We start from the raw sequence: 22,003 nt of genomic DNA, 5'->3' as shown, positions 1-22,003 counted from the left end.
TCATCTTTCACTGTGCTCCGGCCCGCACGGAGAAAGGGGGACTTTGTTTGACGCGGGCCAGATGTAATTAACACATGTGTGATGGAAGGTGCCATCTTGGTCATCTTGGACGGATATGAATTTAAATGCAGATTAGCTGGTGTCTTGCATGTCTTACACTGGAGATTTATTACAAGGCAAATCCATTGTAATATACTTTGGCTCATTATATTCGTCTGAAATGACAATTTTATACAGAAATATAACCCGAAATTGAAAGCCAAACACATTTGAAGCCTGAAATCAGGCTTGAAAGCCCTCCTAAAAAGCCAATCTGAAACCTTAACCCTTGTTTTAAAACCCTTAATAGGGTTTGAAATCCTAATTAGCATCCTAAGCATGACTTTGAACCCTAATTTGAAATGCTAATAGCCATATTTTTCCATTGTCATGAATTTCAATGCGGAAAAGCAACCTATTGGGACCGGGAACTCAAATGTTTTTTTTTAGCCATCCGGACTTGAGCAAACTCCTTTTGGGAGCTGGAACGTGACGGGCGGTGCGGCAGGAGCATTCTGCACACTCATTGCTTTGTCATGCCAGGCCGCCTCGGTTCAGGTCTCGGCAGGAAACAAAAAGGGAGCGAGGACGCCAAAGGACGCGTCATTCATATTCAGCGGGTGATGATCGCGCACCCCCGTCGTCCGTGCAATATTTTCTAGGCTGGGGATAAATATTCATGGAGGGGTTTGTTGTCGAGATGGGAAGAATCCCACACCGGCTGAATCGTTTCTACGAGGCGAACATGTAAGGGGGGATTCAACGATAACCCTTCTTCTTGTTCGGGTTGCCACCGATGTTTCGAGTACGATTCTACAAATGCACATTTAACGAACACAACACGCAGGATTGAAGCTATGATGATACTCGCTAGTGCTGCCAAATTATCACGTGGGAATGCTGAAGAGCTGAAGCGAAACCGAAATGCTGTCGAAGTTCGTGAGTGAAGCTTAGCTTAGCGTGCGTGGCAAATGCTTGCGAACGTAACACCTTTTGGGTTTCGTCAGGGTTCGTAAAAGGTTTCAAGCATAATAGTCCCATCGTGGCTGAAGCCACAGGGGCATCCATCTTGCATTGTCAATGTTCCTGACAACTTGGTTTTATGTTCGTAGGCATTCGCTAGCTTCAGGGATAATTATAAGCCTCCGTTCTGGAGAATATCAGGAAGGTTTTCACATTTGGATGCCGTGTCCTAGCAACTCAGCGTGACTCAGGAAAGCAGCTGTCTTCATGGCTTCTGAATTCAATCAGTATTGAGTGTTCAATCAAATAGGTGTTAATTTCTCATCTCGGCTCAAAGCTTGGAGAGGCTACTTGACAAGCCGGCGGCGCAGACGATTGGACACCTTCACTCCACCACAAAGAAGGGCTTTGCTTTTAGTTGCCTCGCATTGGATTAGTTCACTCAGACGTTTATTACAACTAAATAGCGGCGGCAGAGTCCCGCGGGACTGAAAGAAACAAGGACTCAATATACTGACAATGGAATTACTGCACATTAACAATATACAGCGGCTCGACTTAATACTTTTGCCGAGCGAAGCGGGGGGCACGCCGGACAATTTACGTCAATTAACTGAACGTGCCTGTTTTACTCGAAGCGGCAGAACCCCAACGTGCAAGCTCCACCGCAGCGGATCTTCGAAACACGAACATCACAACTGTGAAGCAGACGTGCCAACCACTCACACACCGCCCCGCCCGTTACATCCAATCCTCCCTCAATCCATCCATTTTTCTAACATCCACCCTGCTATCGATCCATCTGTCATTAATCTCCCATTCACCCTCACATCGAGCTACTCAATTATCTTCAATACATTCATCTAGCCGTTCATTTTGCACCCATGCATCAAATGTTCAAGTTTTATACAAGAAGGCAATCAATAACGGCCATGCATCCTGACACGCGACCACCTCTTCTACAAAGTACAAGCCATATCGCATCTTCAGGCTTCAATAGTTTCTTGCTCTATCCATTTCGGAGGAGAGATGACCATTATTCGTTCATTCATTCATTCATTTTCCGAACCACTTTTATCCTCACTAGGGTTGCGGGGGATGCTGGAGCCTATCCCAGCCGTCTTCGGGCAGTAGGCGGGGGACACCCTGAACCAGTTGCCAGCCAATTGCAGGGCACACAGAAACGAACAACCATTCGCGCTCACACCCACACCTAGGGACAATTTGGAGTGTTCAATCAGCCTGCCATGCATGTTTTTGGAATGTGGGAGGAAACCGGAGGACCCGGAGAAAACCCACGCAAGCACGGGGAGAACATGCAAACTCCACACAGGGAGGCCGGAGCTGGAATCGAACCTGGTACCTCTGCACTGTGAAGTCGACGTGCTAACCACTCGACTACCGGGCCGCCCATGACCATTATTATCATCATTATTACATTTTGATTGTCTTCATGTAACGCTCAACGACTGTGATAAAAATTCACATGCTATTTTCCCCTCAGGAACAAGTTCAGCTTTGCATCAACGCCAATTTTGCTTCTTGGCGGCGCAGTGAAATATCTTAGAAATATAGCATATGGAGTTCCTCAGAGTGTCACTTGTGGTGAACAGTGTCGTTTTTGAAGCCGGGCCAAAAATGTCGTGTTTCATAGCCAATCGCCAAATTTTGCCGCCCACACCGAGATGATGAAAGCTCAATGTTACTCCCAGTTCAAGCTTACTGTCATACTAAACCTAAAACAAAGAGAAGTAGTTGTTGTGTATTGAACCAAATCACAAACTGTTTCCTTACAAAAGTCCACTAGCTTAATGCTAACACACAATGTAAAACACCATCATTGGGCTAATAAAACTAGCATCGATGTGTCGATAGTCATAACCCTTTAAGCGACGGATGTTTGAACACTTGATTGTGTACCTGTACTTTTGTATTAGGTGTCAGGTGTCCGTGACGTACACACGAGAAGGAGCAGCGCGATGACGATTGAATTTTTATTCTTTCCATTATATTCAATTATATAATTAGTTTTTTTTCTAAACTACAATCACTTAAAGTGTTTTTTAATATTTAAAAACACGTTAAAATTATATTTATTGTTTTTTTTAAAAAACGGATTAATGGCATTTGAATTCATTTCAATGGGAAAAGATGATAGGATATGTAAATCACTCCAGATAACACTTTCAATTTAAACGAGCCAACTATCAATGTTTTTCATAATATAGGTTCTGCATTGATTTCAGTTTATCCTGTCGTGACGAACATGTGTGCTAAATTCTGTATCATTCGGAGGTCCTAGTCAACACGTGTTGTGGATGTGTTGGTTTTCCAGATTGCAAAGTGGTGTCTCCACAAGGACCGGTGTAAATCACATGTCCATCTGGAGTGTCACCTAATCGCGTGTCACAGTCGCGGCTTCTAATTGAGCTGTCCTGCGAGGTCGGTGCCGGTCGGAGATAAGTGTTTTGGCGCTGCGCCATCAAGCAATATGCAAATGAGATGGGCACACGCAGGAAGGAAGGATCTCAACGGCCACACTGGATTTTGGAAATGGACCATACGCATTGGCCGAGGCATTTGTTGGAAAAAAAACATATGGTGATATCAAATCAAATGTTAAATACAATTTAAAAATGCATGCAGTACGGATTTATTTGTAATTTTCAACCCGTATTATCGGACTCTTGGGCCGGATTAAAAAAAACGGAGTGGTTTTGCCCACCCCTGGATCAGAAGATGAGCCAAGTGGCCAGAAGAAAAGGATGAGGATGAGTATTGAACACGTGTGAAGTCCGCCTCCCTTGCCATCTCTCTTGTGGCTGAAAACCTCCCACCCAAGACCCCGCCGGAACTGGGATGGTTCTGTTCTTAATCCCCCCCCACCATTCCTCGTCTTTGAAGTGGGCCCAACTTTCTCTTCCTCATCCTCTTGTCGTCACCTCGCCCCCGCCAATTCCACCCCTAGTATCCCCTCCGTCTGTACCATGCATCGATGCGCTTACCCCAAACCGCCCACCACATCCCGCCCTTTGCAGGCGCCACCTGCTGGTGCAATGCTCCCAGGGGAGATCACCTGCACATGGAGGGAACAAAAGCAAAGTCTTCCACCATCCATAACAGCTGGAGATTTTGCGCAGAGATCCCACGCGGTAGTCAACACACAGCGTGTGTGTGTGTGTGTGTGTGTGTGTGTCTGCGTATGCGTGTCTGACGTGTCAAGAAAAAAAAATGTGAGAAAGAAAAAGAAAATGAAGGAAAAACAACAGGAACAATATTACAATCCAAATTGTTTTCTCAAGATGCTTATTCTTTGCAAGAAAATGGAGACATTGAGCAAGCAGATGCACGGAGTGCAGTATACCGTGCTTGCTTTTGCAAATTTTTCACATTAGGTGAAATTTGTTTTAATCATGTTTCCATTATTGATGCTTTTTTTTGTGTCTGTTGACCTTTTTAGGTTATATGTAAAAGGGGTGTGCAATATCCGCACTGAGGTTGCAGTAGCTCATTCAAAAATGTGTATCAGTGTAGCTTTCTACAGTCATCTTTCAAAGCTATGAACAAAAATGCTTCATACATGTCGTCAGAAGGATGCAGTAAGTGTCTAGCCTAGATTGTGTTGGCTACTTTTTCCGGAAATTATTTTGGTGCCTGATTGATCATTTTTGAGGGCGCAAAAAAAAAAAAAAAAAAGTTTTGCCTTTTGAAAAAAAAAATGGGATTTTGGAAGAACACAATCAAATACATGAAAGGCAATGCAAGCCCCCTTGCTTGACCTGTGGTAGCTATTTTTTTTTTAAATTACTATTTCGGAACATATTTAGTGGTACAGTTCTGGATGGGTCTGGACAAGAATCAGACTCTCAAACCAATAAGCAGCTATTGCTGCTGCCTTCACACTTTTCGCTGTCTTTAGTTCAATAACAATTATTTAGCCGTGCATAATCTTCCGCCAAGGTACCTGTTGGCCAGTAAAATCCCAATTACTAAAATCTTCTACTTGAGAAGAGACTGAGGAGAAATCTTGTTGAAAGATACCTCCCCCCCAGAAAAAAAAAAGAAAAGAGATTTAAGAGAAGGGCGTCAGCAGAAGATGATGAAGATGGATGAGGACGATAAGGCGGGCAGCGATGAGCAGATGACACGAGAGGAGGAGGTGGCAGCACTTCAAAGCGCGGCGAAAAAGTGGAACACCCTTTCATAGAGGACGCCGACTGAGGGGCGGATTGCGAGCAGTGGCGGGGATGGAGGCGGAGGAAGGATGGAGGGAGGGAGGACAAGAAGGAAGGAAGGACAGGTGGGCTCAGCTGAGGTAACAAGCAGAGGTGGTCTCAATCTGGTGGCTGATTGTGTTTCCACACCAATTTCAACCACTTTGACTTCTCTCTGGGCTGCAGAGTATCTCCTGCATGCAGCCAGCGCACCTTTTACATTGCATTTGGACACTGCTTTTTCTTCTACTTTTCCACTCACAGAGAACATTTCACTGCCGAAATGTGCCTTGTAGCTGCAATCGCATTTCTTTTTTGTTCCTTGCTTCTACATGCCTCTGAACTTGGACACGTGTCGATGCTGGACACATCGCGAGGCGCTACACTCAACGCCAATCCCGAACAAAATGAACTCCATATTGCATATGATACAGCGCTTTATGTGTACATACTGTATTAGTGTGTTGGATGTGTGCCTTTAAGGGGAGTGGCCTAGAGGGTGCCGGTTATTCTGCAGATGAGCAACTGGGTGTGAGTTATGTTCTGCCGCATCTCCTTGCGAGTGTTCTCATTTTGTATTTTTGGTGACGCGTTCAGTCACTGTGGCTCTCCTTGCCCACATGGGAGGGCATTACAGTTCCGTAACTCTCCATATTTTGTTTTTCTTTCACTGAAGCAGCGGCGCATCTGAAGCTCGCTCAAAATTAAGATCTTGGATCGCAACACGAGAACTCTTGGGGATGTCATTAAATTAACAAGAAATGGGAAATTTGCACCCAAACGCGATTGCAGTACTTTTTGATTAACTTTCGTACATTTTAATGACACGCTTAATAATAATATTCCACGTAATGTAAAATCTGAATATTGTTCAACCAGGGACTCCCAACTTCTGTGCATTGGCACATAAGTGTGGAACCACAGGAAATGTCACTTAATCGGTCCATTCCCATATTCATTCATTTATATTAATTAAATCAGATATCAATTTTCATCGATCGATGCTAGCGATGTATAAACGGCAAGCAGACCAATTTACTGCTCTAGCAAAAGGTAACCGGTTACCTTAGGCTACCTAAGGTGTGCCCCTACTTTTGACCAGGAACTGAAATGTGTCAGAATCGCATTGCCGGCATCTCATCTGACGTGTGCTGTGTACGTGCGGCAGAGAACCACGACCCTGTGTGGACTATTTATATGACAAAAGTGTCAAATTGTGCATAATGTATGCGTGTCGAGACTCATCTTGTACTCACGGAAAGGGCCGCGTGTGTGTCTGTGTGTGTTATTGTAATTGTCCAGTTCCCTGGGAGCTTGTAAGTCGGCCACAGTTCATTTAGCGTCCCTATTAGAGCCAAGCGCAGGGGGATTTTGGTGGCCCCTCGTATGATAACCGTACCGAAATGCGCCTGTGACCTAAAAAAATGTTTTTAATGACCTCTCCTCCTCTTCTTTTTCTCCTTCATGCGTGGCTCTCATTCTCAGAGCAGCACTATTTCACTTACATACGCCGTTAAGAGCACTCTAGCAGATGTATTTATGGATGAAGCCGCTCCGAAGTGTCCATTTAAAAGGCCTTTCCTTGAAAAAGTTTAGCGGGGCAGAAGTACTGACTTGGCATTCTTTTCTTTCCCCTTTTCGTGGTTAAAATAATGAGCCTTTAGACAACGCTCCCCAAGAGTCGGATCGCCCCGCTGCGAGCCGTCACCGTCGCTGCGCCGTTTCCATAATGGTGCAAGACAGAGGAAGAGGTCAGCCGCAGTTCTTTTGCTCTCGGTCGCCCGCCTTCCGCCCGACGTGCCTGATTGGAGTCGACAAGTCGCTCACAACTACACAAGTAAAGGGAGGGAAAAAAGAGAAAGCGAGTGAGGAAGAGGACAGTGAAGGAGGCAACATGTTCGATGACAGTTTACAACTATAATGTCCATCACTGGTGCGCCAAAGTTGAACAGTGAAGAAAAAGTGAAGGAAAAATGTTTGTTGCTTCAACTACTCTCCTGCAACAAGAGCTGTGACAAGAATGAGGCAAAGTCGGCATCAGCAGAGCGGGTGACGGCAATCTGCGCATAAGCCGGTTCGAATCTGTGTTTGTAATCGCGCAGATGTGCGCGAGCCAGTGTATTGAAAATAAGGCGGGTTGCATCGTTGTGGGCACGAACGCAGCCAACTTGATTTGCCACCAATCAAGGCTGCTTCGCTCATTGCCTTTAAATCAGGCACAATGACAGCTTGTATAGGGGCACCTCTCTGCGGATAATGACGCAATGATGTGTGCGTGACTGGAGCGTTGTCATTCTTCTTAGTCAGTGTGGCAACGAGTAAGTTCTGGCTCTTGAGTGCAGAACGAGGAATTGCTCAACGTGGGGGTGGCCCTAAACGTTTGACTCCGCTCAAATTGTGTGCTAATGACTGTAAATGAACTAAAACGTGCTCCTAACATGGTTCTGGGAGAACCATTATTACGGCTAGACTCGGAAAAGTTACACACACACCCATGAAAATCCCATTCATTCCTAAACTTTCAACATGACAATATTCCCACCATGATGATTATTTTCCATTGATTTAAGACATAAGGGGAAATCACAAACTAATTTTACGCATTTTTGTTGTTGTTGTTGCTTTCGGAAAAGTTAATCACATTTCAGAATGAAGCAAGGACATTTAGGCTGTTCCTTAAATTGCTGTCGAATGTCAAAACAGGTTCAAATTTGACCCAAACAGGATGTAATGGTGAAATATCTTTCAGGCTAGTTTTCCTTCTGTCTTTGCAGAGAACGAGGATATTTGGAAGGAGCACTCCATCCTCGGTGCCAGCCCAGTGTCCCTCGTGGACATTTTCCGTGTCCAGCTCAGAAACAGCGGGAAGGCCCTCCAACAAGCTGGAGGCACTACAAATTCCCATCTGGCTCAGGAATACACCAGGAGCCACCGGGTAAGACGCTCTGCGTGTACGTGTGTGTGTGTGTGTGCGTGCGTGTGTGTGAGCTGTGCTTTCCAGAAAATGGACAGATTTTCTTTCATTTCGACTTTTGATGTCACAGTCAGTACACTTGACCGAGTTACCTTCGTGTACACGATGTGGCATTTCTTCTATTCGACCGTCCATCCATATAACCATCAATTGATCCGCTCAGCGATCAATCTACCCATCAATCTGCCCATCATTCTACTCACCATTCTGACCATCGAAAACCATGCGTCAACCAAGCCGTCACTCTCTCACTCCTCCATCAATCTACCCATTCAACCAGCCATCAATATGACCAGCAATCTACCCTCGATCCATCATCACTTTACCCAATCTAGCATCAAGTAGTACCAAGCAATCTAAAAAAAAAAGGAATCAATCATCCATTCAGCCATCAATCTACAAATTCGCCCATCGTCAATTTGCCAGTCAATCATCCATCAATACACCCATCAAACCATTCGGTAATCTATCCAACAATTTCCCTGTCAAAAATCCATCACACTATCCATCAATAAACAATAAAATCTGCCCATGAATCTGCCATGATCGCGATTTGATTTTACCCTTCCATCATCCCAGTTTTCCATCCATCTATCGGCCATCAATCTACCCCGACCATCAATCTACCCCGACCATCAATCTGCCCCGGCCATCAATCTACCGATCCATCCACCCATCACTTATGGAGATGCAATATGTAAAAAAGTAATTATGAAGGAACATCATAACTCAAATATGAACACACTCCTCGTTGCGTTGAGTGCAGTCATTCTAACCTGAGAAGATTTCAGCAACATTTGATAAAGGAATTTCAAAATGAAGAAACCAAGAAACGGGACCCTTTCCGACACACAGTTGAGCCTCCTTGCTGCGTTGGCACAGCGCCGGGAAGCAAAACAGGGCCGAAAGGCGACACTGACGCTCATATTTGGAGGCCAGATTGGATCCTCATGTTCTCAATCACGTCGTCTTATTGCCAAGCTCATAAAAAAGCCGGCTAACTTCATTACACAGCGCTCAATAAGAAACACATGACTGCCACGACGCCGCAATATTAGCACCGCGTGTGTGCGTGTCAGACTCGGGGGGTGAAGGGAGTTCACTGGAAAATCTAAACCATTAAAAACATTACCACCTTATTATGTCTGGCTACTCTACAAAATACGACTTCAACGTTGGCCGAAGAAAAACGTCCATGTGGAGTTCATGCACCGCTGCGAATGTTCAACATGACTTTACTCGTCAAAAAATGTCAAGAAACGTGGAAGGTGGTATGAAGAGAATTTTTGGAGAAATTTATTGCGAAAATGTGGGAATTTGGGGAATGTTATCATATCTTCATACATGTTCCGAATGAGGCGAACAGTTTGAAGCTGCAGTGGTTAGAATTGGTTGAAAAATGTTGCCCTTAAATCTCCAAAATGCCTATTTGGGAGATTGAAAAAAAAAGATAAACAAGAATTTAAAAAAAAAACACCATCTTGCTTGAGATGGTGAAAAGATGAAATCTAGCATTCATCAATGCTAGATGAAAATCTAGCATTCGGGTTAGTATTATACATTATATTGCTAGCATACACTGCTGGTCGCTAACATCAACACATCATCTGAAAATCATGTTAAATTGCTAATTTAATTTGCTACAAAAAAAACCCAACAAAAAAAAACCCCAAAACACCCCGCAAATTCAGTATGAGTTCATTAGTTAAAATTATACAAACCCAGCATCCACGTCAAAATCTGCCTGCACGATGACCCCCACGAACCAGAAAACACGCACTCGCACTGCTCGCTTGCTCATGGTAAAAGAAATAATAAAATAATAAAATCAAGCACAGAAAATGCAAGCTCCTCCAAACAAAAGCATTTTTTTTTTTTACCATTAAAGTTAAATACAACTGAACTGTACTCGGGCAGTTATTCTGTCACGTACCTCGAGAGGGCATCTGCGCATCACCAGTGGTACTCATATGACATTTTAAGAATTGTTGAATTAAACTACGAGATAATATATCAACATCAACACCCAAAGCGGTTCCGAAAGGCAAAAAAAGTTAAATCTCTTTTTATTACGTCGTCGGTGTGAGGCACCAAGTGACAGATGAAGAACAAGTCCCTCCTTAGATGTCTTTCATGCTGCTGCAAGTAAAAGAAGGAAGGTGAAGGGGAAGAAGAAGATGACATGGAGAGGAACGCTAATCGCCGTCGCTGTCTGACTGCAAAGAAAGGATTGAGGAATGAGCGTCCCTCATCTCGATGCACACGCACGCACACACACACACACACACACACACACACACACACACACACACACACACACACACACACACACACACACACACACACACACACACATACAGACAGGAACAGCATCATACATCAAGGTTAATACATTCCTAACAGAACGTCATTGGCACGGCGTACGACAGGTTGCAATGTTTTAATAAAGCAGTGGCGAATCGAGTCTTTCAATTTAGGCACCGCTGTGATGGAATTATCTGCTTTATAGCTGAAACTTAATCTAGCCCTAAATTGCTTCGATACAACTTTCGGTGCGTTTACACACACACACACGCACGCACGCACTCGCCCTCCATATGCATGTGTTTCCCACCCAGGCCTCACAGAATGAACCAAGTATTGAGATACGAGTGGCCGGATTTGCACATTTTTGAGATACGAGCCATCGTTTGACCACTTTCTATACGGTGGCGTTATCATGCTTCAATCGACGATTATTTGAACACTAACCGTGCAGCAACACAAGTAGATAGACGACATGCATAACATTTCTTAGTCATCGGTATATATTCTTTATTTTCCAAAAAACCCCCCCAAACTCCTCTTTTCAACTGCTGCTTACGTTAACGTCATTTACAGTAGTTGTGAACGTTTTGTTCATTTGTCTCTGCATTATACGGTCCACGCCCATACCATGGGGGCCTATTCGGGCACACCAGAAGGTGCCATAAGGAATTCGTCAAGTGTTATCAAAGATATAATTATAACATAGGGGTTGCTATTTTCCTTTTTAAAAAAACACATTACAAAAATGTTGATAATTTTTTTTGGGTGGGGCAGGAATTGATGAGAGGCATTTCCATCCATTTTGTTTAAAGGCCGTTCAAAGATTGAACAGTGTTGTGTTGTCTACTTTGCCCAGTCTTCTTTTTTCTTTTTTTTTTTTAACAGGTATCTATACTTCTACTTAAGTACAAAGTGGGAGTACTTTTGAAACCTCTGTCTAACAGTGCAAAACCCGCATGGAGCGTGAGATATGAAAGGCCGGCATATTCCGGGGCGTCCTCATCCCAAGACTCGCCCAAAGCCGCCGAGCTCCCGCTGTGCTAACACAGCTGACAACATACGAGGACTTGAAAAGAAGATTCTCGGCCTCTTTTCCCATCACTCTTGTGCTTTCTTTGGACTTCCATCCTCATCCACCTCCTCTCGCATCATCATCAAAAAGCGGCATATTTCTAGGACAGCTTCCTGCTGGTTTTTTTTCCCCCTCAATGTTTTCTTCATGATCACCTCTTCGGATTTCTTGTTTTTCTCACTTTAATGCATTCCTCGTCTCCTCTGCCTGACCGCCCCCCCCCCTTCCCGCTCGAGACCGCACCCCCCACACCCCACCTCCCCTTGATGCTCTGTCATTTTCGACCCCTACGCCACCTTCCTCGCTCAGGGTTCACTCGACACCCACTAAAAGAGCGATTGTGTCCAAAGGTGCAAAAACCTAATCAACTCTTACTGACCTTTTCTCCTTTGGGTGTGAAATATGTTTTTGTCAATTCTATACTGTACTGATCCTTATAGAATCTACGAACATGATATGAAAAGACGTATAGGAGGAAAAAAGAGCGTATATCTTTTTAAGTGAATACATTTACAGAGATTTGTTTCTAGATTATACATACTTGAAGAGAATTGCTGAAAACACGGGATCAAGCCTGAGAATAATGTAGCAATAAATTAGGGAGCTATGCTGGATGTGTACATAGTATTTAACTGCTTTTCACCATTTCACGTTTCCTGATTTTTGGAGCTTGGCTAAAATGGACCCGAGTGAGAGACTCGGGTATCCGACGTGAGGCACTCCTTCACCAAGAAATTGAGTGCCTTTGTTCTCCTTAGTTAGCTAGCTCTGCCTATAGCGCGAACATGTATTTTGTCTTTGGATAGTCCACAGGCACGGCCGCCTTAGAGCGCTTTGTTGTCAGCAGCGAGTGCAAGAATATCACACAGAGAAAGAAAGAAGGAAGAGCGAGGAAGGCACATGATAGCTCCCATGTGGAGTCGGGCTTCTGGCTGGCATGGCTGCTTTAGAGCACCTCGTTTTCAGACATGAGTGCACGTATGTCACGGAGTGATGGGCAAAAGAGAGTTTTTTTTCGTTTTATTTTTAATCTGACTTGACAAACAGTTCGTGCATTTTCTATATATATATATATATATATATATATATATGTATATATATATATATACAGTATACAGAATATATACAGTATATACAGTATACATACTGTATATATACATACACACCATATTTTCCGGACTATAATTCAGTTTTCTTTATAGTTTGGCTTATACTCTGGAATGATTTATTTGTGAAATTATTACCACATGATTTTGTCATTTCACATGTTATTTTCACATGAAACCACAAGAGGGCGCTCTCGGCCCGTGTTGATTAATCGCCGATGAGTCTGACGTAAGCGACGTAGGAGAGGAAGCGGCACATTGTCTACCTCCCAAGTTGGAGGAATTGTTTAAAAGTGACACAGAGGATGAAGATTTCATTGGATTTAGTGATTTGGAGTGAAACTCATAGTTTGGTAAACTTGTTAGCATGTTCTTTATGCTAGAGTTGTCTGAATAACTCTTAATATGTTACGTCGTTACTGACATTACCAGGCATGACAGTCATGTAACGTTAGCATACCGTACACTTATTCAGCCCGTTGTTCTCTATTTTATTTTAATTTTCAATTGCCTTTCAAGATGACATGTATGTTTTTGGTGTTGGATTTTACAAATAAATTTCCCCCAAAAATGTGACACATATGATTTTTCATTCTTAATTATGCATTTTTTGGGCTGGTGCGACTTTTAATCGGGAGCAACGTATAATCCGAAAAATACGGTACACACAGATTTTATATATACATATATATATATATATATATATATATATATACAGGTATATATGCTCAAAAAAAAGGCCATATTTCGGTGCTTAAATGATAGGATTGTTCTTAAACAGGATGCATCCCCACTTGTAAATTCATCCCTTCTCTCTTCAAACAATATTTGCTCATAACAGCGAGAAAATATGACAATTTTTGCATATCAAGTACGTTCCATTTGAAGCCGGGCAGTGTCATCACAAACAGGAGGAGGTTTTACTGTGAGTTTCAATTAAGAGAGAAAGCAACAAAGGAGGCAGCTGGCACAGGAGAAGAACATCCAAGCCGTTTGGCCCTCGGGTTCAAAGAGTACGAGAAAGGCTCGGCTCGTGCCAAATGTGGCTGCGAAACTGACGAGCGCTTAATGTGCTCTGTAATTTGTGGTAAACTGCATCATTGTAGCTATTTAGATGCGTGATATGACTGTGTGTGAGTGTGTGTGTGTGTGTACGTGCGTATGCCGGCAAGGGAAGTGTATTTAATGTCCCGGAGAGCAAGACTCGTCAGTTTATTACAACTGGAAATTGGAATTTAGGCAAATTTGACAATGGGGTTCGGGTAAAGGTCAGGGTTACCATTACTTTATATGTAGTTTGGGTTTAGAGGAATAGGGTTAGTGTATGAGTTTGGGCGGGTTCGGGATTTGGGTTGTCATACTCCTTGACAAGGTTGCACAGTGTGGTTCTTTTTGGCTGACAAGCATGAATGAAGGTGCCAAATAATCAAACAGATGCGTCACCCAGTGTGTCTTCCTCGGTGCGTGTGCGGCGCGGAGGGGGACTTACTTGTTGTGGAGTAGTGCTGAATAATAGACGCTGCCGGGAAAACGGCATGTTTTTGAGGCAGCGTCTGAGGTGGGAGAGGGAGGGCGGGGGGGAGAAAGCAGCATCAGGGGCGCTGGCGGCCAGTGAGTCAACAAACCAACATAAATGCCGTCTACGATCCTGAAGAGGCAGCGAAACATTTGGAAAGAAGAAAAAAAAACGACAGCAGAGGTGGTAAACGTCTGAGCCAGTGTGCCATCTGTTCCAGCAGGTGGGAATATTCATCACGTGGGCAGCAGGGGGTGCTCATCCAAGACGAAGCACGAAGGGAAAAGTACAACGTTGTTGGGTCCAGAAAAAAAAAAAAAAATCCTGCTTCCATTTCGATGCAATTCAAGACAAACGATTCCTCCGTTGTTGTTTACTGTGTCAACTCTGTGATTTCACTTTCAGTTGCCAACTTGTTACCTTAACCTCCGATGGATGTGCTTTTAAAGCAATGCCAGAGTTTCATCTTTCTTTTCACTGGACGAGAACATTGAGGAGGAAAAATGAACACCAAGGGATAAATTCAATCTTTTATGGATATGCAAATACCGCTCTCCTTTTTTCTTTTTCTTTTTTGTCTAAATATTTTTTCTACTTGCATATTCAGATGTCCTTGGACTGACCCATCTCTCTTCTCAACCACGCTACGTTTATGTTGGCCCTCCGCCTTGGAATCCCCCCTATCCCCCCCGCTCCCTGTGTTTTCTCTGGAGCGCCTTCCTGTGGGACGTCACGCTGACGACGGCTACCGGCTGTCTGGGAGAGAGGAGAATTTGATTTTTTTAAAGTCGCAGCTACTTCGTTTACAAAAAATAAAAAAATAAAAGAAATCTGCGACAATTTGACATTGGCAGGTTGCCTTTTTTTTTCTTTTTAACACACCCGCCGAGAGTGACTCCCACGTAGGTCATGCGTGATTAACTTTTTTTAATAGCAAACTTAAAAACAATAAAGCATGTAGCAAACCTTTTGAGACCTTTTGCTCTCTCATGAATATAAATGAGCACTAAAATATGGGATACTCAACATATTTCTTTGGTTTTGGAACTTTGTAAATACCAATTTATGAAGGTCACAGGTCAAGGTCACAGGAGTGTCCCACTTAAAAAAAAAATCATCCCATCATCTTCAATCTTGCAGGAAAAATACTAGGTAGACAGCCAATCAACTCATTATTTTTGGGCGGCAATGAAATTTGAATTTAAGATCGCCTGAGGTCAAAGTTCACTGGTTAAAAGGTCAACATCTAATTCCACCAAAGCATATCAAATGAAACATCAAATTAATAGTCTCAGTGAGAGCTTTCCAGATTGTCAATTGTTTTTTTTCCTCAAGTCACTCATAAGATGACATCATGACTAAAATGTTTAGTTATTATTATTATTTTTTATGTCACCAAACTTCTCCAATTACTTGGCTGGCAACCGGTTCAGGGTGTCCCCCGCCTACTGCCCGAAGACAGCTGGGATAAGCTCCAGCACGCCCGCGGCTCTTGTGAGGATACAGCGGATCAGAAAATGGATGGATGGACTTCTTCCCTTAATGAAACAAAATATGTACACAAAATCAGCTCACCGCCGCATTATAAGTGAAAACATATGCTTTGGGAATGCATTTGTAATATTCAAATCATAAAGTACATTTTCTGAAAAGAAAAAGGGCCTAAGTGTCAAGAAAAAAAGGCTGAAATTGAAGTCTGATTAAGAAAACAAAGTGGTATTTTCCTCAGAGGAAAAAAAGGGGCCTGCTTTTTGTCTCAAGTCTTGAACTCCGCGTGACCGCGGATCGAGATGGAGCCGCGTCCACATGCTGAGTGACGGCCACTGTCAGCTCGACACCATCCCGCTATTGCCGGGTTTCACTTTACGGAGCGGGAGACCGCGGGGTGGGGTGGGGGGTGGGGGGTTGTTACAGGAAAAAGAGGGCGGCGTGGCTGTCTCACAATGCGGAGATCGGCGTATAAAAGAGAACCCGAGAGAGACCGAGCCAGCAAGGCGAGCTGGAGGAAGGAGGGAGCAAGAGGAGGGAGGACAATAAGGCTTTTGATGAGGCCTTCCTAGGGAGCATATGTGGGTCACGACATGAATAAACACACTTTGACGAGTCCCTATTGATGATTTACACGCGTTGTGTTGTTTGTGTTGCGCGCACGGCACACACACACGCACACACATGCACAAAAGACAGTGGCAGCTTGTCTTGAATTCACCGTTTATGTTTCTCCATTTCACTCATTTATGGACATGACCCATTCAGGCCACTGCCGTAAATCAGACAACTCGCTTGCTTACTCAGTTTTATTACCCCCCCCCCCGCTGGCTTTTTTTTGTTTGCTTTAAATTCCAGGGCCTTAACATGTTTTACAAGGGTGGAATGGAACCACATATGGAACATAGACACAAAATGAAAAGATTTTAACTCCACACACAATGTACAGTATTTATACCTGATGGAGCTGAATTATTAGTATTTCATATTTCATGGTGAGGCATCAAACTTGGCTATGATACTATCTCTGTTCCATCTCGTAAATGTGTGTTCATTTTGGGAGCTAGCAGAAGAAGAAAAAAATCCAAAATAATAAATCTTAAGTCTGCTTTCCCGTGGAAATGGCGAAAATTTCCCGTCAATGACACTGTATGATGAACCAACGTTCATGTTGCAAAATAAAACTGTTCACTTAAAGTGACCTTAAAATGCCAAATTCAAACCCAAAATGGCAGATCTCCAGCTAGGTTAAGGTATGGCTTTTTGAGTGCCTATAAATGTTACGTTGCAATATTAAACTGGCAATTTTTCAAAAAGGTGATTCAACAAAGACATAAAACAAAGCTTCCAGACACAGATGCCTGTAGGTGTCCGAACACTTTTGTAGTGGCTCAACAGATGACATAACCTATTAAAGATGAGTAGCAACAAATGGGGAGGGGGGGTGGAAAACCACCCCACAATTCCCAGGATGACATTTGCACAGTTGACCTGCGGGCAACACGTACACAAACAAACACAAACAAAAAGACCCTCGACTGAAAAACGAGCTTCGCTCCATTCACTTTCCCCGCGAGCTCCATCTGAATGCAAAGATCGCTTTCATCGTATAATCGCCACTCGCGCGCCACAGAGTCACTGTCGGGAGATCAGTCACCGTGCCGTCAGATTATGAGAAGATGAATATTGTAAAACGCTCCCGCGGCCATTCCACCGGCGCCGACTTGCGACGGCTCAGCCTCTCGCCGAGGCCGTATTGTTTGATGGCTTTCATTACTTGCGCATGCTGTTTTCTCAGCCTTCTTTACATGGTTAACTTATGAGCTCATTTCCCACGGCGGGCGGCGGCGCTACATCATCCGCTATGCGGCGGCGCGGTCCGAAGACCATCGGTCACGTTAACGCTCGCACGGACGTGATTCGGCGGACATTTTGCTGTTGTGTCGTGACGACCGCCAACGGTTCAATTTTGTAGCATTTACGGGCGTCCTTGCTCCCCCGCTGGTGAAAAATGGTTCCTGGGGTGATGTGAATAGATGACAAAATGATTGGAAGCATTCCGAATTCGTCTAGAGGTTGTTTAACCGAATAGGACATGTCGTACTTGGGGCTTACTTTACGAGGTCAGCCCTCAGAGTAGACAAATGATAAAAATGGCCGAGAACTGATATTGTGTTGTTAATTTTAATACGGTGGTATCTTGGACTTATAAGCGCCTCAATTTAAGAGTTTAGTGAGTTGCGAGACATTTTTTGATGATTAGTTTTTTTCATTTATGATCCAATAATCTAGACAAAGGGTCCGCAGTCCAGTTCGTATGCTAACACGGTAGCGAAGTCATAATTAAGAGTCGTGAAAAACACTCGCTAGCCTTTAATATAAAACAATCCGATGGAAGACGGTAAGTACGGCGTTAACTGAGCTTGTGCCGGATGACCATGTCATAAATTCATTTAACCTCCGGAAGGCATCTCAGGATCCCACACTCGTTTTATTATTTAATCAACTCATCCTTCCTTCCTTCCTGGGCAATCGGCCCCCGTCAGGGACTTGGCCCCCCTCCCGGGTCCCACACCCGGTACGACTCTCGCTGGTGCCCCGCGAGGTTCACACTCAGTGCGGGCCCCGGAAGGGCCCTCGCCTGATTTTTGTTTAAGGAGGGTTGTGGGGCGGCTACTCCCACTTCCCTCCGTTCCAGCGGGGTGAGCCCTGGGCGCCTCACCTTCCGGTGAGGCCCCACCTCCTCCCCCGCCGGCTGGTGGGCATTTAGCCACAACTGGGGCCCAAGAGCCCCGGCGTTCCCCCCTCGCGCCACTTGGAGGCATCCCACCACGCGAGGAATCAACTCATCAAGATGGCTATCATCATCATCAGATTTACCATAGGACAACTTGTTGCTGGGCAGAATTCATTGGCCTCAATCATGACCGCACTATCAAAATCCAATTAATTGAACGCGTAAACATTTTTTGGAATCCAGGGAGCAATTATTCAAAATTAAAAACAGCCACATACGCTCAGTTGCTGGTTTGATCGACAAACAAGGCTGACAAGGGGACACCGGAAATTATGTTGACTTTATTCATATAATTATTGCAATTTAATATCCACTCCATATTTATTCAACCATCTGTCTAGTTTGCGTGGTTGGAATTTGGGAGCAAATCTCCAGGAAACTGGCTTCAGGCGGTGCATTTTTCATCAGAAAAAAAGAACATATCTTTTTCTTTCTATCGGTTTCACGTGTCAACACAAAACCGGTTGGCCTAGTACGATGCACATGGAAAGGGCTAATGAAAAAAGAATCACTGCAATGTGTTTCGTGTCAACATGCCATTGGTTAACATTTTGAGTGAGTTGATTTTGGGGGGGAAAAAAATGCACACATGAGTTCTTGCATGAGTTCTATTTATGTGCTGTTCAGCAATGTTGTGCCATCCTTGAATGGTAATTTTTATGGATGGGAGCCCTGAGCAATGGGGGGAAAAGTCACAAGATGAGGTTATTTTTTCGGAAGCCTCTTTTGATATTTTTCACATGCATTTAGTGTGGAAAAAGAATAAGATACTGATACATCTGGTTAGGAACCCGCCCTATGTAGGCCCCCCCAGCCACCCAGTCGCGCTGATAAAAAATGGTGGCCCCCTCCAAATTGCCAATCACTGATTTTGAGTCTTCAATGAATATCACACGTTTTGGAATGTGAAAGTAAGCCAGCGTAAAGAAAGCACAGGGAGAAACATTTTATGCAAGCTCCAAACACATACAGGCAGCAGCCTGGAATTGAACCCTCAACCTCGGAATGGTGATGCAGATATGGTAATGCTCATCCACGCTAGTGCCGCACTTTGGCAAATTCCTTCTAGGTAATTATCTTAAATGAGCCCCCGGCAGAAGCAGGTATCGAAGACAGATGGGCAATGCTAAATGGTGAAGTTTAATGCCGAGGCCATCTCATGTAGGCAGGGCATAGCTTCAAAACTTTCATGATCATTTGGAGGATTGGCCATGAAAAAGAGAGTTCATTGCTCATCGCCGCTTTCAGCTTGAATTTATTTTCTTTCTATTCTGCAGCTGTCTGCACGCGAGACCAGAATGTGCTGGACCAATTTGTCCAAATAATCGTCGTCCCGACCTGTTATTTCTCCCTGTACAGGAAATGTTCACCATTTGCTTATGTTGACACGGCAAATAGCTTAAAAACCCTGCAAACGGGCTGATGTTTAGCCGAAAGGGGGAGTCAAAATTTTCCCCCCACCGCCCAAAAACAATCTTTCTAATTCCAGGATGTCCAACTTGGCCGGCTGCTCGTATTTTCCTCATAAAACATGGAACCACGACCACACGAGTCTTTAATTCCCTGCCAAAGTCTCTGTTTTGTTTTGTTTTCTTTCTCCCTGCAGCATCTCCAAAAACACAACATGCTCTTCGTTTGTTTTTCAAATGTAATAAATCAAACAACGGTGCTAATATCGGAGTCGCTTCACCCTCTTTAGTCAACACCAGGCTCCTGGAGGAATAGGAGAAGAGAGATTGACAAGACTAATTTGAGTCCTTTTGTGAGCGCGAAGTCACATTATTCATCGCTAAATGAATATGTTAATAAGTTCTTTCAGGCATGAGGGCAATGAGCGAACCATCTGCACATACGCTCCTATTAATAAAATCACACATGCAAAAAAAACAAAACAATGGTCAAATTATAAATAGAATAGGTGTGATTGTGGAGAAATATTACGATGATTATATCAGCAACAATTCTAGTGCTTTTCGGGGGATCTCATGAAAGACCATTTTTGGCCAATTTCAGGATAAAATTGATTTTAGTTTCACTTCGCAACATTCACTTTGGTAGGCATGTCCATCAGAAAGAGAAGCACAAAAAAAAGTCTTCAGAAACCATGCGTGAAAATACAGAGGACGTTGACTCTTTCGGTTTGACAGTAGGTCACCGTTTGAGGGTCATTTCCAGGGCTCCTTCGAAAACGAACTTTCGGGACCACTTTACTTTGGCAATGGCAAAAGTGGTTGTGAATTTTGTTCTGTTGAATGTAACGAATAAAGTAACATGCCATCGAACAAAGTTATTTTCAAAATCAAGCAAGAAATGATCTCAATGCAATCCATGATGCATTTTGAAAAGTTAACAAGCAATGTTTCTCAAGAGATGATCATGCTAATTTCCCCATGATGCATTGCAAAAAAATGATTTTCCATCTTCAGGACGGGGATGACAATTAGGAACCCCTAAATAGTGATTAGTTATCGGGAAGGAATACTTTCCAAGACAGCCCAAAAGAAAATCACTAGTCAAGTTGCATTGGGGGATCCAATGAGGCCACGACATGGCCAACTCACTTTATAAGGCACGACAGAGCAGCTAAGGATTTATTCCAAAAACAAGCTAGGATTTTCTATTTAGTATTTTTTTTGGACCCAAAACATTTGTTGGCTCAGGCTCAGTTACAGACACGCTGATGAAAACACTCACTACGGAGCAGTATACGACATCTAAGGGTGTAAAAAGAACACTTTGACAATGGCGGCTGCTATTCATCACCCAGCCGATACTAACATCTATTGAGAAGGGGCCGCATGACTAGGTCTCCGAGCCGCATTGCGGCGTTTTTATGCTCGGCCGTCGAGTGAGCGGTCACCTAAGTGCTGTACATGAGACGGATGAACGCGTACTCTCCCTGTGAGGGGAAGGAGCAAACGCAACCCCTCCTTCACTACCTAGACTCCCACTATCGCGCCTGTTCGAGGACTGAACCTCGGGTTGGTAGCTACCCGTGGCTTCCGAAGCTTCACCCCCACCCCGCCCCAGCTCCATAAGGAGTGGCCGAGAATGGGCGATCCACCCAGATGCCTCCCTTACCGGCCTTCTCGGACCCTTCTCCACCCACTCTCTAACTATACACAGCTATACCGGTGCTTGTCCGCAACATCGCCATTACCAGCTTGGGTCAAGTGCGTTTCACAAGGTATGGCTGTAGCTACCCATAACGCTCAGCCTACCGTCATTGGGCTTGGCTTTCTCAGCGGGGCCAGTTCTCCCCGAATCGCCCTCTCTGCTACCACTGATTCTGAGACCTGAGTCTCCCAACAACCTCCATGGAGTCGGCACACGATCCGACCCCACTCGACCAGGGTCGCCCCTCCCTGGTCGTTGTCCCATATTCTGTTTCCCCAGCAGGACATTCGGGTCACCCTCCAGTGGCCCAAGGATTGGCACCGACATAGAGATCCTCTCAGGTTCATGCAAGGGTACTCTTGATATGAGCTAGGGTAGGCACTGCGAACCGACCCAACTCAACCGGGGAC

At 44.2% G+C, this 22,003-nt stretch overlaps 1 protein-coding gene across 3 annotated transcripts in view; it reads left to right on the top strand.

Moving 5' to 3' along the window:
• The window catches only part of LOC147199093 (uncharacterized), a 111,431-nt gene extending 96,392 nt beyond the window's left edge, over positions 1-15,039 (top strand). Inside the window, exons 3-4 of one of the 3 annotated variants that reach the window (XR_015102042.1) lie at positions 7,991-8,151; positions 14,799-15,032. Coding sequence is in view for 2 of the 3 variants with exons in the window: in XM_086122024.1 (XP_085978150.1) it covers positions 7,991-8,151; positions 11,383-11,541 (320 nt within the window). In the remaining variant the exon portion in view is untranslated. Of the gene's footprint in view, positions 1-7,990; positions 8,152-11,382; positions 13,252-14,798 lie in introns of those variants that run through there. The other 2 variants (XM_086122025.1, XM_086122024.1) reach the window with 2 other exon arrangements.
• Positions 15,040-22,003: the final 6,964 nt, after the last annotated feature.

Source organism: Hippocampus guttulatus, chromosome 10 (genome assembly GCF_054856545.1).
Source record: "Hippocampus guttulatus isolate MCC_2025c chromosome 10, RoL_Hgut_1.0, whole genome shotgun sequence".
In the NCBI taxonomy this organism is placed as follows: Eukaryota; Metazoa; Chordata; class Actinopteri; order Syngnathiformes; family Syngnathidae; genus Hippocampus; species Hippocampus guttulatus.
This window is presented reverse-complemented; position numbering and strand designations above follow the sequence as displayed.